General features: G+C 35.8%; 2 protein-coding genes across 3 annotated transcripts; one reads left to right on the top strand and one right to left on the bottom strand.

Moving 5' to 3' along the window:
• The first annotated feature begins 498 nt into the window (after positions 1 to 498).
• On the top strand, positions 499 to 2,636 carry LOC135119391 (uncharacterized). Of its 2 annotated transcripts, XR_010278205.1 has the most exons (8): positions 499 to 577; positions 632 to 682; positions 738 to 1,036; positions 1,095 to 1,471; positions 1,539 to 1,635; positions 1,696 to 1,933; positions 2,066 to 2,253; positions 2,343 to 2,636. XR_010278205.1 is itself a non-coding variant. In XM_064043801.1 (7 exons), exons 1-6 carry the CDS (start codon positions 518 to 520, stop codon positions 1,883 to 1,885), a joined length of 1,074 nt encoding a protein of 357 aa, XP_063899871.1. In that variant the 5' UTR covers positions 499 to 517; the 3' UTR covers positions 1,886 to 1,933; positions 2,066 to 2,278. The 2 variants fall into 2 exon arrangements, 1 of the variants encoding a protein (XP_063899871.1); XM_064043801.1 differs by lacking the exon at positions 2,343 to 2,636 and having other exon boundaries at positions 2,066 to 2,278.
• Positions 1,940 to 8,166, bottom strand: LOC135119383 (uncharacterized). The gene is made up of 12 exons (XM_064043792.1): positions 8,062 to 8,166; positions 5,890 to 5,925; positions 3,484 to 3,606; positions 3,350 to 3,418; positions 3,154 to 3,286; positions 2,946 to 3,095; positions 2,774 to 2,883; positions 2,587 to 2,715; positions 2,459 to 2,527; positions 2,350 to 2,409; positions 2,198 to 2,292; positions 1,940 to 2,141 (listed from the first exon to the last, which is right to left on the bottom strand). Exons 1-12 carry the CDS (start codon positions 8,164 to 8,166, stop codon positions 1,982 to 1,984), a joined length of 1,239 nt encoding a protein of 412 aa, XP_063899862.1. The 3' UTR covers positions 1,940 to 1,981.
• Positions 8,167 to 14,985: the final 6,819 nt, after the last annotated feature.

The raw sequence follows: 14,985 nt of genomic DNA, 5'->3' as shown, positions 1-14,985 counted from the left end.
CTTGCTTTCCTTTAAAAATGGAACTTCAAAACTCTTATTAATTAAAACGGATTACGAGAATTCTGAAGTTCTTAACGCGGGACAAAGTTTTTCTATACTGCTTTTATTGTAAAATTTTAATGAGCAATTTTTTAATTATTACACAACGCCCGCTTAAACATATATCTATTAAAGGATTAACTTTTGAAATATTATGGAGGCTATATAAAATATACCTTTGTATATAATAAAACTTGCTAAATTTATTAGCAATTTGCAGTTTTGATAACTTTTTTTTATAGATAACACGATTTTTGAATTTCAAAAAAACAATTTGTGTGGCTTAAGCTTTAATCTTTGGAGGGGTAATTCACACCTGGTAGATTTTTGTTAACTGTTATAAATATATTATGAAGCCTGAAGCTTTTCTAAGTTTTTTTTCGACTCCAACTTTCCCTCTGGCAATTTTGTTGAGCATGAACGCTTCGGTGTAAAATTTTTTACTTTGGAGGCGGAAGAACAAAGCGCGACCAGCCAAATGAATACAAAAACAGCTTCGAGATGCTTGGATGAACATGTTAAAGAGAATTTGAAAAAGGTATTATTATAGCGACCTTTTTAAATCTTTGCTCATAAAGAGTTGTCTTGAGAGTTTGTCAATCTTTTCAAGTCTAAAATTCTTACTGGTGAAAACCGCCGGAGGGTGTTTATTTGTTTATATATTCCAACTTTTAAGATCAAGAAATCTTTGTTCACAGGAACAGGAAGAAGTTATACTCAATAAACAACATTTAGTGGCCCACTGCCGGAGGCTTCTTGAAAATCTCCTTCAAAGTCGATATGTTTCTTCCGTGCACACTCCGTTTGTTCCCCTGAAGAAACTAATTACTTTTGGCCAGGAGGCAACAGATTCTGTAGGGGAATATAATAGTAACAAAAGCAGCGGTCAAAATATCTGTAGTAGTAGTGAAGTGTTGCTTGAGTTAATACAAGCGGAGGCGGTTCCCGTGTATCCTCATCTCGCTGTTGTGTTGCTCGTTAAGAACTGCAGCGAGCGGTTTTTCTTGTATAGTTTTAATGCGCTTTGGTTCTCATTTTGTTTAATGTCTTTTTAGGACTCTGAAGAACGTAAGAGCTCTACCCTTCAGCAACGAAGCTTACACAGACTGCACTTCGACGAGTGTAAAGAACTTTAAGAAAAATACAACGGCCACTATCACGTTAAAGCTGAATTTACTTGCTGGAGATCTTCAGATCTTTCTTTCGTGTAATACTGGGAACTTGTACTTTCTGGGGACCGTCAAGGTCGGGCCTCAAACCTCCTGCAAAACAAAACCGTGCTTTTACGCCCACCAACTTTCGGTGACCGCAACCATCATCGGGCGGACGAGGTCGTTGGTAGACGTTTCTGGCCTGGTCGAGTCGTTTATGGACGTTGTAGAAAAGCATACCCGCAAAGCTAACGAGGTGGTTCTGCACGGAAGTGTTCTCGGTAAGAACGAGCCTAAGAGGGGGGAACAGCCCCGCGAGAGGGACCGCTAACGGTAAACTTTTCTCAGGCGACAGCAGTTCCCACGTGAAGGTCATTATTAGGCCGGAAGGCAGACTCCTCAGTGAAGTGCGCGTATATAGCGAGAAGAGAGACCACCTGTTCTGGTAAGGGTTAGTGGTGGCAGGCAGGGCGATCTTACTGACACATGGGACACCTGACCATAGGCTTCTGCGGTGCCTTTCCAACGATGAAAAGGTGCAGGTGCTGCCCAGTGCGTCGAGGGCTTTCCAGCGCATGTACCTTCTTCATATACAGCCCCCCTCGAAGCACTCTGCACCTTCTGATTGCTACTCGCCTCAGACAAGACTGCCTCACGACTATCCAGCGACTGGACGATCGTTGTTCCGCGGATAAACAAGTCATTCTTCTAGCAATCCACCGGTTACTAACGGATGACGGCTGGTACCAACACAACAACCGAACTTTTAACATAAATAGTTTATAGCTTTATTAAGATAACTCGCTTTTGCTACTACTGCTACTCTGTGTCTTTTGGTTCTTCATTGTTTCGAGCAAATGTTTTTCCTCTTTTAGACGTTCAAAAACCTCGTCAAGTTTAGACTGCTCTGCGCCTTCCCTGTCCAGCGCCCAAACCATGCTCGGGATATGTCTGCGGAGTCACACACCTCCAGCAGTGTAAAAGCAAAGCAAGAGACACTAAAGAACCCCATCTGTAGCCGAGCCTGAGCAGCGTGGCGAAGCCGTCCGCTAATAGAACTCAAGTACGTAGAAATCTCCTTTGCCTTTTCCGCTGTTTCATACTTCGAAATAAAAACGTTACTTATTATTCTGCGGTGTGCGCCGCAAAAAGCAGTTACCTCGGGCCCCCTTGTACTCCTCCAGCGAATCACCGCAACTGCTTGCTTTTTCATTTCGACCTTTTGGAAGGGTAACCCCCCTAGGAATAGCGCTAGTGTAGACCGTTACCTTAACAACTCTGACACCAACTTCTTGAAGTGCATTCGAGATTAAGGGATCCTGCCTCAATATAATTTGCTAAAAGGTGTGTCAGCGTAGTTTAATGATCGCACGTGGGGTATACAAGACATCAGCACCTCAACGCACTTCTGGATGGTTGCTGCTTTTCTTAATAGCCGGTCCGGAAAGCACAACCCCTTCAGAGACTTCTCCATTTCCCCGAGAGAAAAAGAAGAGGCCTTCTTTTTGTTCGTTTCCGTGGCAAACTGGGGGGAGGGGGGGGAGTGTGTTATCATATATTTATTAGATTTATTTTATATATACTTTAGCCAGTGATCTTTTAGTTCTCTCTGAAACTTTCTCTCGGACGTCTATTGGTAAAAGGCCAAGAGCATACTCTCTGTTTTTCTTATAGTTTACCAACTTTGAATTATCTGAGTTAAAAAGATAATAATGAAGTGTCAACAGTTATGATAATATGTTATTATCAAACTACCTAATTTAAGTTTATCACAAGCGCCCTCATACTTAGAAAAAAACTTATTATAAACTTCGTCTTCTAAATTTTCACCGGAAGAAACTTTTTCAGATTGATAATCTTCTTCTTCCGTTGGGCGTCCAAACGTAGAAGAGCCAAAGTTCAGTGCTTTTTTATTTGTATAAACTGTTATAATATAATAAAGCAAAATGAAAATGAACACAACCTTTTGTAACGGGCCTAACTGTTCCCGAAGCAGCAATCTTTTCGTCCTGTAAAAATTTTTTTTCTAACTCATCCACTCTTTTAAGGATAGATTGAGAGTCGTGAGGTAAAATAGGAGGATTAAACAAGATATCCTACATAGTAAAAAAGTTAAATCTAAAAAGCACTTAAAAACAAGTAACTTCTTTATAATCTACTTCAGAGTAATTGTATTTTTCGGAACAAAAGCTTTTGAAAAAAGACAAAATACCACTTAATTTCGGGATCTATAAATTAAATATAAATATAATGCTTGTAAACAAGTATAAGAGAAGGGAGGCACGTCACTTACACTGTCATTCAAAATGTATTTGCCTTCTGATAAAGTACTCAGCATGCCCCCTGCTGAATTAAATTGTGGCCCACACCGGTGGACCAAAGACCTCATCTTATTTGCTCGAGCCATGACCTCCCACTGCGTTTTCGCAAAACTTGCGATGGCACACAGCGCGTCTCGCTAACGTTTCTTATATTTTGCTGGTTATTATTTTATTGTCGACTGAGCCCCTTTAGATTTAGTGGGAAGATTTGTGCACCTACAAAAGGAGCATGTTTATGATAGTCAGCATTGTGAAGTTAAAGGGTTTTTTGTTCTGCTAGTACCGCGATTTTCTACACTTTTTAATTATAGTAAACCTCTTATTTTATACACTTTTCCACACATTTACCTTTTTTTCTCGTATTGTTCATAGCAAATTATCATGAAACCCTTCACCGTTATCAACAGTTAATATAGCTCTACTAATAACTTGTAGTTGACCACCCCAGTTAAAGCAGTTTTTATTTTCCATAATAATAAAACTATTTAAGTACGATTTAAGAGAGCTAAGCTCTTAGCCATGGATGCTCATCCTTTTTATTATAAAGATGCTAACTGAAGCGCGATTACCTTGAACAGTAATTAAATTTCTTTGATAGCTGTATAAAAAGATTTATTTCCTATTAGAGCTTTTTTCAGCTGTTATTTTTGTTGCCTTATTTAGTTAGTAATACTTACTAGATTTCTTTCTGAAAAGCACACTGTTACTGTTAACCAAAATTATTAACTGTCTGTACAAACACTTCATTATTTTAAAAAGTTTTTTATCTAATTAGGCTTAAAAGTGTGATTATTATCAATTATTTCCATTCCTTATTTTAACTTAAAAACTCTCTAATGTAAGTTTGCAGTATCAGACAGCAAGTATTTTTTTTTTAAAAATTAATTGTTTTTATGCAATATAAGGATTTTTATTTAATTATTTTTAATAACCTTTTTATCCCTACCTGTCCATCTAAAAATAATATTTGATGATCGACTCCCCGACCCCAGTCAGGGAGGTTTACTGAACCACTTTGTTGATAATGAATATAAAGATATTAAAGTATATTTAGTAAAGTTTACAAGGAATTTATTGTTTGCTATCTTAAGGGGTTAGTAAAATCTAACTTTCTATCATAAATCTAATACACTAGAAGTTACCAATTGTAACGTTAAATTTTATTGAGTTGACAAACAGCTTTGTAAAAACTAGATTTAACCGGGGGCAATACTATTATAGATTTCTAAGTATAAAAATATTTCTATATGAGACCCTACTCAGAAGTCAATAACAAATTTAAGCTTACTTAATCATAGTAACGCCACCGGCAATAGCCTCCCCTCCAAGTGGGACAAAGCAAAAGCTGTTACGCCTTAGACAGGCGCGCCGTGGCAACGATTCATAACATCAAGACCTCTAAACCTTTTTCGGTGCAGTTGCCCAATCAGCGTACCCATTGGTTACCGACAAATGAGGTCAATTACGAAAATCTCGGACGGCGCACACTCTACATATCCATCGTTCAAAATTGTTTTTGTTTAAATTTTTTCGTAAAAATTCTATAACGCACTAACTAATAATTGTTTATATTAACCCCTTATACAGTCGTTCCAAGTGCTAACTGGACTTCGCAACCTCCTGATCTCAATCCTATTGAGCATGCAGGGGACTCTTGAGAAATTGTGATCATACGAAGCAGATCCTGCTAACTTGAACGCGCTTAGGACATGTGCACAATCAGAATGGAAAATATAACGCCAGATTCAATGCTACAATCTAATTGCCAGTATGCCAAAAAGGATACAAGCAGTGATTCTGGCAAAATGGAGCTATACTAATTAGAAACCTCGTATATTAAATTAAATTTTTTTCTCCGTGTAAAATTGTTTCTATAATCTTTCAACTTTACAAGCTCATATCCATTCGAATATTAAACCAATTTAAGATCAAGTATTAACAAAATGTAGCTAGGCATAGAAGTTTACTGTGTATAAATTTTAAAGTAACCCATTAGTTATTGAAAAGTTATTCTATATTAAATGAAAAAAAAAAAAGCAAAACTTTATAACAATTTTGCACGAGAGAGTATTATGGTTTGAGCTAGGATATACGAGATTACTTTAATACAAGCTTAAAGGTAATGTGTACGCTACCACCCTGTAGAGGGTTTCTAAATCTGATGTTTTCTTTTACGATCCATTCGAGCACCAGGAAATATTAAATAAAAAATACTGAACTATAAGATTTTTGTTCTGACGTTTTTACGACGTTCCTTCAGCCTATAGAGCTGGCTTGACTATTTAGAATACAAGTATGGTTTTAATGTTTCGGTCTATAAGTCTGAACTTAGTGATATCACTAACTTTGTAAAGGATGGGTTATAAAAGAAAGCTTACCGTCTTTAGGGCGTGTGCATTCACAAAGCTTGAAAGCTGCAAAAGAAAATTTAAAACACATTAATAATTAGTGAAAACAGTTGGTACATACCGTGCTCTTCCCCCTTATACTATCCAAATATGAAAAACAAGTCTTCTTCTAATAAAGAGCGCAGAGTAATCGAAGTTCGTTGACCCTATCAAACACAGGAGTAGCCTTTTGCATATAAATAACTTGTCACTTAAAATGAGCTCTTTTTTTTTTTTTTTTTTTATAAAAATTGGTGTTTGCAATACTTATATTTCTTTAATCGTTACGTAAAAAAAATGCCTGTGCCGCTTTTAAGATTTTTAAAGCACACAAATTTTAAATATTATAATTTGGTTAAATGAATTATTTATATATTAAAGCTACCTGTGTCGTCTACATTAAAAAAATTATCTACTTCATGAGATTTCGCAAATGAAAAAAGAGGAGTCCATACTTCTAAACCCCCGTTTCCTCTAATAAAAATTTTTTTTTGCAAATTTTCAAGAAAAGGGTTAGCACTTACTGCTATTCATGGTTAAACACTATTTTAATGGCTCTGTCCAAATTGGTTTTTTACAAAAATTATTTAATAAGATGAGTTGGAGTTCAGTACCAAAATAAACAGACTTAAAGTTTTGTTAAGAAATTTTAATAGGCGAAGAACGAGGTAGGTATAAAAGAGTATAAAAAACACCCGTGTTTCCCTAGTCTACCTACTAATTAAACTTAAGTATACATTTTTAAACCAGCATGTAACGCTCTCTATCACGGTCAATATAGTAATTAATTTTCATATACCCACTCGAACAGAATGTATGAATACTATGCTGAGTTTGCCAACTTTTCATTGTGCGGTTAACCTTTAAAATTTTTTAACAATTTGCTTTCAAGGTTATTAGATAACCAGTACATAAAAAGTAATCAAGGAAAATTTAAATAAAAAGCAGTAAGTACGAAAAACAATTGAATTTAAACCGCTAGGACACAGGTGATATAATAGAAAAGTTTGAAAACTGAACTATAAAGCAATAAAACTAATAGAATAGAGCGAGATATCCGGGAATAGTATCATAAAAACAGCATAGGATTGCATTTTCTAGAACCGTATAATAAAAACAAAGGTGTATAATATAGGTTTATCGATATACTAAAAAAGTTATAATTTATTTGACAACTTTGAGCTACCTGAGGAGAGCAATTCGCACCACCCAAAAAAGGTAACTAGGACAAGAAAGGAGGGATCGGTAAAGGGTGCGCGTGAGGTTAATAAGTGATTGTCCCCTCTCTCGGTAAACCCTCACAGTACATTATAAAAATTATGCCGCTATCGACTTTAACAAAATTGAGCTCAAAAAATTAGATGCTCCCTTTCGGTTGTGGTTGATCTGAACCTTTAAATAAAGAACTTGACCGAAAACTTGACTGCAACGGATATTTGAAGATAATTAGTAAATTTGGCGGTTCAGTACAGCAACTCTGCTCTTACCTAGAGCATTGATAAGTACTTAATACTTGTATTCACTTTATCAACTTACCCTTAGAATAATTAGTTATAAATATCGAATAATACAAAACCCTTAGAATACGATAAAAAAAATTGTGAATTTAGCCACTTTTACAACCAAAATCTAGTCCCACGGTTTTTAAAAAAATAGTTTCAAAAACCGATTTATAGTACTGAATTTAAGAAAATTAGCATTTATTCAGTTTTTTTAAACTTATCCAAAGAACTCAGTACAGGAGTAGGGACTAGAATGCAAGGTTGGGATACAACTAGGGAGCTAAGATAGATACAAATATAAAATTTTAGGATAAAAGTTAAACATAAAAATTGATATTTTCCAACTTTAAGAAATACAACTCACACATAATTATTAAATAATGGTGAGATCAGAAGTAACGGGCTAGTTAACATTTTACCAAGGTAGCTAATTTTGTTAGCAGAGAAGGAATTTACCATTGCGCTTACAGAATTTAGCGAGCTAAATAGTTTTGCGCGTTTTAAATACATGGGTCCTATTATTTAAGCTACAGGGATAACAGATGTATTAAATATCGCCGTTTTAAAAAATATTTATATTTCAACGGCAACTGAAGCTCTTTACGAACTCTAGTCGGACCTCTTTTCATTCTGCTTGATTTGAACAACGAAAAGAAGTTACTTGATATATATTAGAACTTTCACGGACAGGTTGAATTTTCTGAGGCTCTTGATATAACCTTTTAAACATTTTCCGCCTTGCTGAATTCGAGGGCGCTTTGACCATGGCGAACCACACCGACACGAGAACACGAGAAGTTGAGTTCTGCCCTAACCGCTTGCCTGATAAATTGAAGGCCCTTGTCCGCACGCGGCGACACCTTATTCGAGTGGCCTCGGTATCGCAACGCCCCGAAGATAAAATTAGCGCTTAATAAATTGCACCAGCGCATTAGAAAAAAGCTGTTGGCGCACTATAATCGACTGTGGAAGACAGAGTTAAGTAATACATCGGATAATAACCGTAACGGTCGCGTCTCTTACTGGAAGTTCATAAGGAAATACGAAAACCAAGCGCGTTTACCATTACCTACTATGCGAGACGGCAATACTGTGGCGGAAAATGATGCTGAGAAAGCCACACTTATTGTTGATCACTTCGCTGCTCAGTGTTTGCCACCTGCTTATATAGTTGCTGGAAGAGTGCTTTATGATTCACACCGCCTTGCCGATGCCGAGGAACGGTTTGAGCTGTTCATCATAGTCGAATCGGAGAGGATATTAACGCTTTACCAAGACAAAAGGCGACTGGCCCCATCGGTATCACCTACGTAATGTTAAAGCAATTACCAATAATGGCTGTAGAACGCCTACGCTGCCCTAGCAACTACCCGACGATGACTCTTGGCACTTCCTATTGTGCTGGAAGACGGCAATGTCGTGATGCTCCCGAAGGCACCACGACCAGCATCTACGTCCAGCAAATACGGCCTATCAGTTTCTTGTCAGCCATTGGCAAAGTAGCTGAGGCGGCCATACTGCGCCGCTTGAAAGCATTTGTTGACTCAAGCTACGCTCTGCCAAATTTCCATTTTGGATTTCGAGAAGGACATCCCACTGCTCAATTCCTCCGCTTGACAGAGTAGATGACCCGTGCCTTCAATATAAAGAAGGCAGTGGGCGCCGTCTTCCTTGATGTCGAAAAGCGGTTGACCGAGTTTGGCACAAGGGTTTGCTTTACAAATTACGCGCGCTAGCCCTTCCTACCATCTTCCTTAACGTGATCAAAATCTTATCTTGAGGGCGCGTTTTTGATATACGGGTGGGCGAAGCGCCCTCATCCCTAAGACTACTAACAGCCGGAGTCCCACAGAGATCTCTTTCTTCACCCTTATTCTTTGCATTTTATCTACGCGACCTGCCAAAGTCTGACGACTCCCAATCGCAGGTCGGGTTATATGCAGATGACACAGCGGTTTACTCCTCGTCAAAGTCACCTGTTCTACTGCGCCAACATCTGTAGTATTATCTAGTGACGCTTTCCAAACTGATGTCGTTGCTGAAAACTTACACTATCAATGCGGAAAAGAACGAAGCCCGAACAAAGCCCTTCTTATCACAAAAAAGCGCACTACACCACTACCGCCGCTAACCTTGAAAATAAGGTAATTCCTTGGTATCCTCAGGGGCGAGGTACCTGGGGACCATTAATCATAGTAAGCTCTCGTGGCAAGCGCACGCAAACCATCTCGTTGCGAAGACCAAGGCGGTGTTCCAAACTTTTTACCCTTTACTTTGTGCTCGAAGCAAACTCTCGCTGCATGTCAAACGAACGCTTGTGTTTGTTGTGCATCTGACCGATCATGACATACGCGTCTACTGCCTGGTCCTACGACTCATCGGCAATAGTCTCTTCGCTTCAAATGAGACTAAACAAGCTTCTACGCTTTATGACAGGCGCGCCGTGGTTTGTTCGTAATGTCGTCTTACATAAAGATCTCCGGATTGAACCTCTGGGTAACGTTTTCCGACGCAACGTTATCGCCACGTTCGGCTCAGTCGGCACATTAATCGATTACTGACAGATGAGGTCAACTACAGAATCTAAGTCTACGCACGCTATCGCCGACCGCGCAGTGGACTCCAAATACATAATACGGGTTAGGGGGGGTAGAAGTATTTTTAATACATATATATATATGAGATTGCTTAAACACAGCTTAAAACTAAAGTGTGCAATACGAACCCGTTGAGAGCTCGTTAATTCCTTTTACGACCAGATCGAGCACCAGAAAATATCGTTAGTAAAAAAAAAAATTACTCCTACAATATCAGCTTATAACATTGTATTCTACTTAAAAACTTTCAATATTTGTTTTATTATTAATTTTAAAGCTTTTACCACGCATAGGTGTTTGCTCGCACGGGGTGTACCCTCAGAGTAGGATGTTTAGCGGTTAACAAATTCTTACTCTGGACAAAGTAACTTAATAAATGGTATATTACTGTAAGCAAGTTACAAGTGCATTTAATTTTTTCTAGTTTAAATTCTAACCTTTCATAAGGATAAGGAACATAAATGTAGCTATATAAAGTTCTTTATTAAAAATATTAAACGCACTGCAACTTATACAAGAAGAGCAGTAAATTAATTCTTTCTTTTGATTACTTACGACCTAACCAGCTAAAGCCTACTTAAATTTGTTTTTAGTGTAATCATTATAGCATGTCAAAGCTATCAAAATTTATAAGATAAAATAAATAAGTTTTATAATTATTACTTTAAATCCTTCCCTTAATGTATGCATACAATTCATACTTAGTTCGATCATCTTCCACGTTCTCATTTAAATTATGAATTTAACTATAACTAATTTTTAATTAATAAAGCTTAGAAGCTTAGATTCGCATAGCCAAGGAGAAAGAAGACTAATAGCCAGCTTCTAATAAAATTTGTGTATAGTTTAATAAATTCCTTATAAAAAAGTCTCTTAAAGCAGCAAGGTCTTTCCCAAAGACTGGGACAACGTGCAAAGCTAAAAAGAAGTATAAGCAACAAAATTGAAGAAAACCCTCATGAGGGTTTATAAGTTATGAGTTTGATCTCTAACCACGAGATTACGCAATAACAACCTAGAAATGAAAAATTATGGATTGAGACAGGAAGCTCTGTTAATTCTATGACAGCCAACCATCTTTTTGATGAATAGCGGCGACCTATGACTTTATCGGTTATACTTTATGATTTCCAAATAAAATTTACAAATTTGGAGCACCCATTTTGGGCTGCTGGAACATGAATTATAAATAGAGGCTGACAGCCTAAAAATTTTATGCTTTATTTAACCTTCGGAGTCTCTCAGCTCTCCAAAATTCTATCATTACTTACAATAGTCGATATGCTGTTTCAAAATTCGACACCGAAATTACTACCATCTCATCCGTGGCAGGTTATTTAATTTAATGGCGTATTATGAGCCTTAGTATACTGTAATAACCTTATATACGCAGCAATGGAATCAACAATATTTTAAATCACCAAACGGTAATTTTTATATTCATGGATCATAGATATATATATATATACAACAATAATACTTAAAACTTAGTATTATATATAAATTCGGGATACCCGCCCATAACATATTTTTAAAATAAAATTATATTAGGGTTCGGGATCAATACTATTTTAAATGGCACTGATAAAAATTTAGAAATCGCATCATCAAATTTACCACATAAATATTTCGCCGAACCTATTATGACAGAAAGAAATATTAATAATTTTCTTCAGCCACCCCAAAAAATCGCCTGCGATGGTTTAAATTTTAATAGCAATGGCTATGTCAATAGTAATATGGGTAACAATATTCTTGACTCACTTGCTGCGGGCGACCCTACTTCATTGTACAACATCAACTTTAACAATGACATATTCTCTGATTTAAATGTTCCTTTATTAACTCCTACCATCCCTACTCCTGGTAATTATTGTAGTAATAAATCTAAATTGGGATAGCTTTAGTTATTTATCTTGTTAAAATAGGATGCATTAGGCCCAATAAATTTAATTACGAAAAAGGTGAAAATTCTGATAATAACCCATCTCAGGTACAATCCGCCAATGTAACCAATATCAAATTGTTAACTAAAATGTTTATAACAGTTTCATGGAAAGTTACCAGTTTTCCACGTAGCTCAACCACAAACACCACCAAAAAATAAATACTCCATGTTTACTAAAGTTCAGAAACTCATATACAAAGATAAGCTTTCAGAGCGTACCTTAGGCTTGCAGGTGAGCCTTTCATCAATTTAATGGCTTCCTGGAAAGAAAAATGCTCAGCTTTTTATTACCAATTATTTTTATAACTGTAAAATGTAGATGTCATTTTTTCAAGAAAACCAGTTTAACAACGAAGGAAAACGTATCCGCCATAGACGCACATTTAAGGAAATTGAACGATCGGTAAAATGCCCGGTCGCAGGGTACCAATTTTGCTTCCAAATTATACAACTGCTAAGTATTTTATAGATGTGGACGTAAGTATGCCACCCGGTCCTCTCTTGCCACTCACACAAAATTAAAACATCAGGAAACTAATAACTGCAAAACTAAGAAAATATTAAAACCTCAGAAAAATTTTACTAAGCTGAATAATGACCTTTGGCTAAAGAACAAAATAAATTCTCTCAGTCCTGAGGAGGGAGTATTACATTAGACTTTCCAAACAATTTTTAATTTTTTTAAAATTCTCATTTTTTATAGATTAAAAGTTGCCTTCCGAAAGTGGAACTAATAAATAATAAAGTCGACCATAATTCTATTCCAGTCAACTCTAATTTTTGTAGCGATGGTCATGACCCTGCCAATAAAGTTTTAGCCCTCGACAAAGGTGAAGTACCATATATGTTACAGTATATCTGGAAACTGTTTACTATTAAAGTTTATAACTTTTTCGTTCTAGTACTTTTCCGCCTAACTGGTTTATCACATAGACTTTTTTGGTGGCACCTTTAGTACTTTAGAAGAATTGGACCTCAATCCCCTTTACGATGATAGAATAGCAACTGATTTTACACTACCTGAGGACGAGGCTATTTTAATTTTTATTATTATATAAAAAGGGTAACAGTGTTTTTAAAACTTTAACAGGTGCTTCAAAATTTATTATATAACTTACAGGACCTAGATTCTTTTGTCAACTTAAATCCAATAAATAATAACATAAAATAATGCTATTTATCGGCGTCAGAACTAGCATTTTGTGCGTATAACTAATTAGGTTTTTATTATAATCTACAAACTTACTTGAATTTTTTTAGAAAGAAAATGAACATAATGTTTAGTTGTTAATTTCAAGTCAGCAATATAGTAAAAAATTTAGTGACAATTTTTTTTAGGCACTCCAAGTTAACCAGTGTAGGTAGCTAAGTTTCTAATCGAATTTTTACGCGTTTAACTCACTTTACATTTCAGCCCACTTAATTATAACTGCGCTTCTTTAGGTTACGAGTACGGCATTTGTACAACATAAAAACTTTTTTATTCAGCTATAATATTTTTAATTATCTTAATAAGTCCAATAAGTTGCTGTAAGGCCCAATTCGCGAGCAAGTCAAAGCTTTCTTTCAGGTACATGTGATTTTTTACTTATAGCTTACATGGGTTTCAATATAAAGATTATCTGAATACAACAAAAGGTGTATACGTAATTTATCGACCGAATATGCGGCAGTCACCGTAGCTCAGTGGTGAGAACATTGTCGCGCAATCTCAAGGTCGCGAGTTTGATTTTCATTGGTGACAACTCACATCCTCTGGACTGATGGTTGCGTGTACAACTTACCTGTCAACAAAAGTTCTGATAAAATAGCTTAGGGTTTAGAGTACTTTATATTTTTTTCTTCTATTCGCATTTGATGCAAACTTACCAACTTCTGGTTTTCTGCGCTTAAATATTTTGTAAAAAACTTTTTTATTATTTTTATATAAATAAGGTTATTAAGGACTTTTGGGGCTGTATGTTTGGTAAAGATAGAAAAAAAAAGCCCGTGAAATTAACAACTTCTGAGATAGAAAATGCTAGCAAGTATGTTAAGCACGTAAGGTAATTAATAATGGTAAAATTCAAATACACAATTTAAAGGCATATTAACAGGTGTATATCAGAGTAAGGACTTAAAAAATTGTTAAACATAGGTTTTGTGGTTTCTTTAGAAAGGGGATTTAATTTTTTTTAATCCATATTTGACGCTGTAAACGTACATACGAAATTGAAAAGCCTTAAAGTATAGTATTCTATATGTGCTTTAACATAAGTAATTTATATTATATACATCTGAATACCTTATATTGCAAAGGTTAAAATAAACTAATAAAAGGGGACAGTCTCATTTAAGTGTCTGGTAACGAAATGAAAAGTTAAAGATACTAGCACTGCTTTTTACTACTGGTATAAAAACTTTTTAGTCAATATTTGCGTCTATGAGATTTAAACTTCTTTAATGGTTATTTATTAAAAAAAAATGATATATTTTTGAAAAGGTATTGTGAAATGACCGCATCCCCACGCAGTAGCCTTGTAAAATAGCTTGAGTCTTAATATTAACGTTTAAAATGTGCAACCAAAAAAAAAGCTCATCCCTATGTTTGCAAAGTATCACTGCAAAAAATTACAATCCTCCGTTTCCAAAAGTTACTGAAACATTACCCTGTTTCCCCTAATATTGGTAAACTAAATACATATTGCTAATTATATTTTTCAGAGCAAAACATATTCCTTTGACTTACAGAGTTAAATTTATATAACGGAATTTAGCAGAGTGAATGCACCATTTTACTCCATACAAGGCATGTTAGCAATTAATGACTGTGTACTTATGGGTTTACATAAATGTTTCCTGTTACCACTAATTTTTTTGAGACATCCTAGGCTTATGGTAACTATTTTTAAATATATTTCAAAACACTAAGCTTTCCTTTGGTATTTAAAAATTCGCTCCATTAATTTAACATAAGCTAAGAGTAGCAATATTAATCAGAGAACCAACATTACCTATAATTCAAAAAGCGGTGTTGTAGAGAACCTTTTTATTGACAAAT

Source organism: Zophobas morio, unplaced genomic scaffold, assembly GCF_036711695.1.
Source record: "Zophobas morio isolate AGI-343-1 ecotype UQ-CSIRO unplaced genomic scaffold, CSIRO_AGI_Zmor_V1 ptg000259l, whole genome shotgun sequence".
Lineage (NCBI taxonomy): Eukaryota > Metazoa > Arthropoda > Insecta > Coleoptera > Tenebrionidae > Zophobas > Zophobas morio.
Note: the sequence above shows the minus strand (reverse complement) of the source record. Positions and strands in the feature narration are given on the sequence as shown.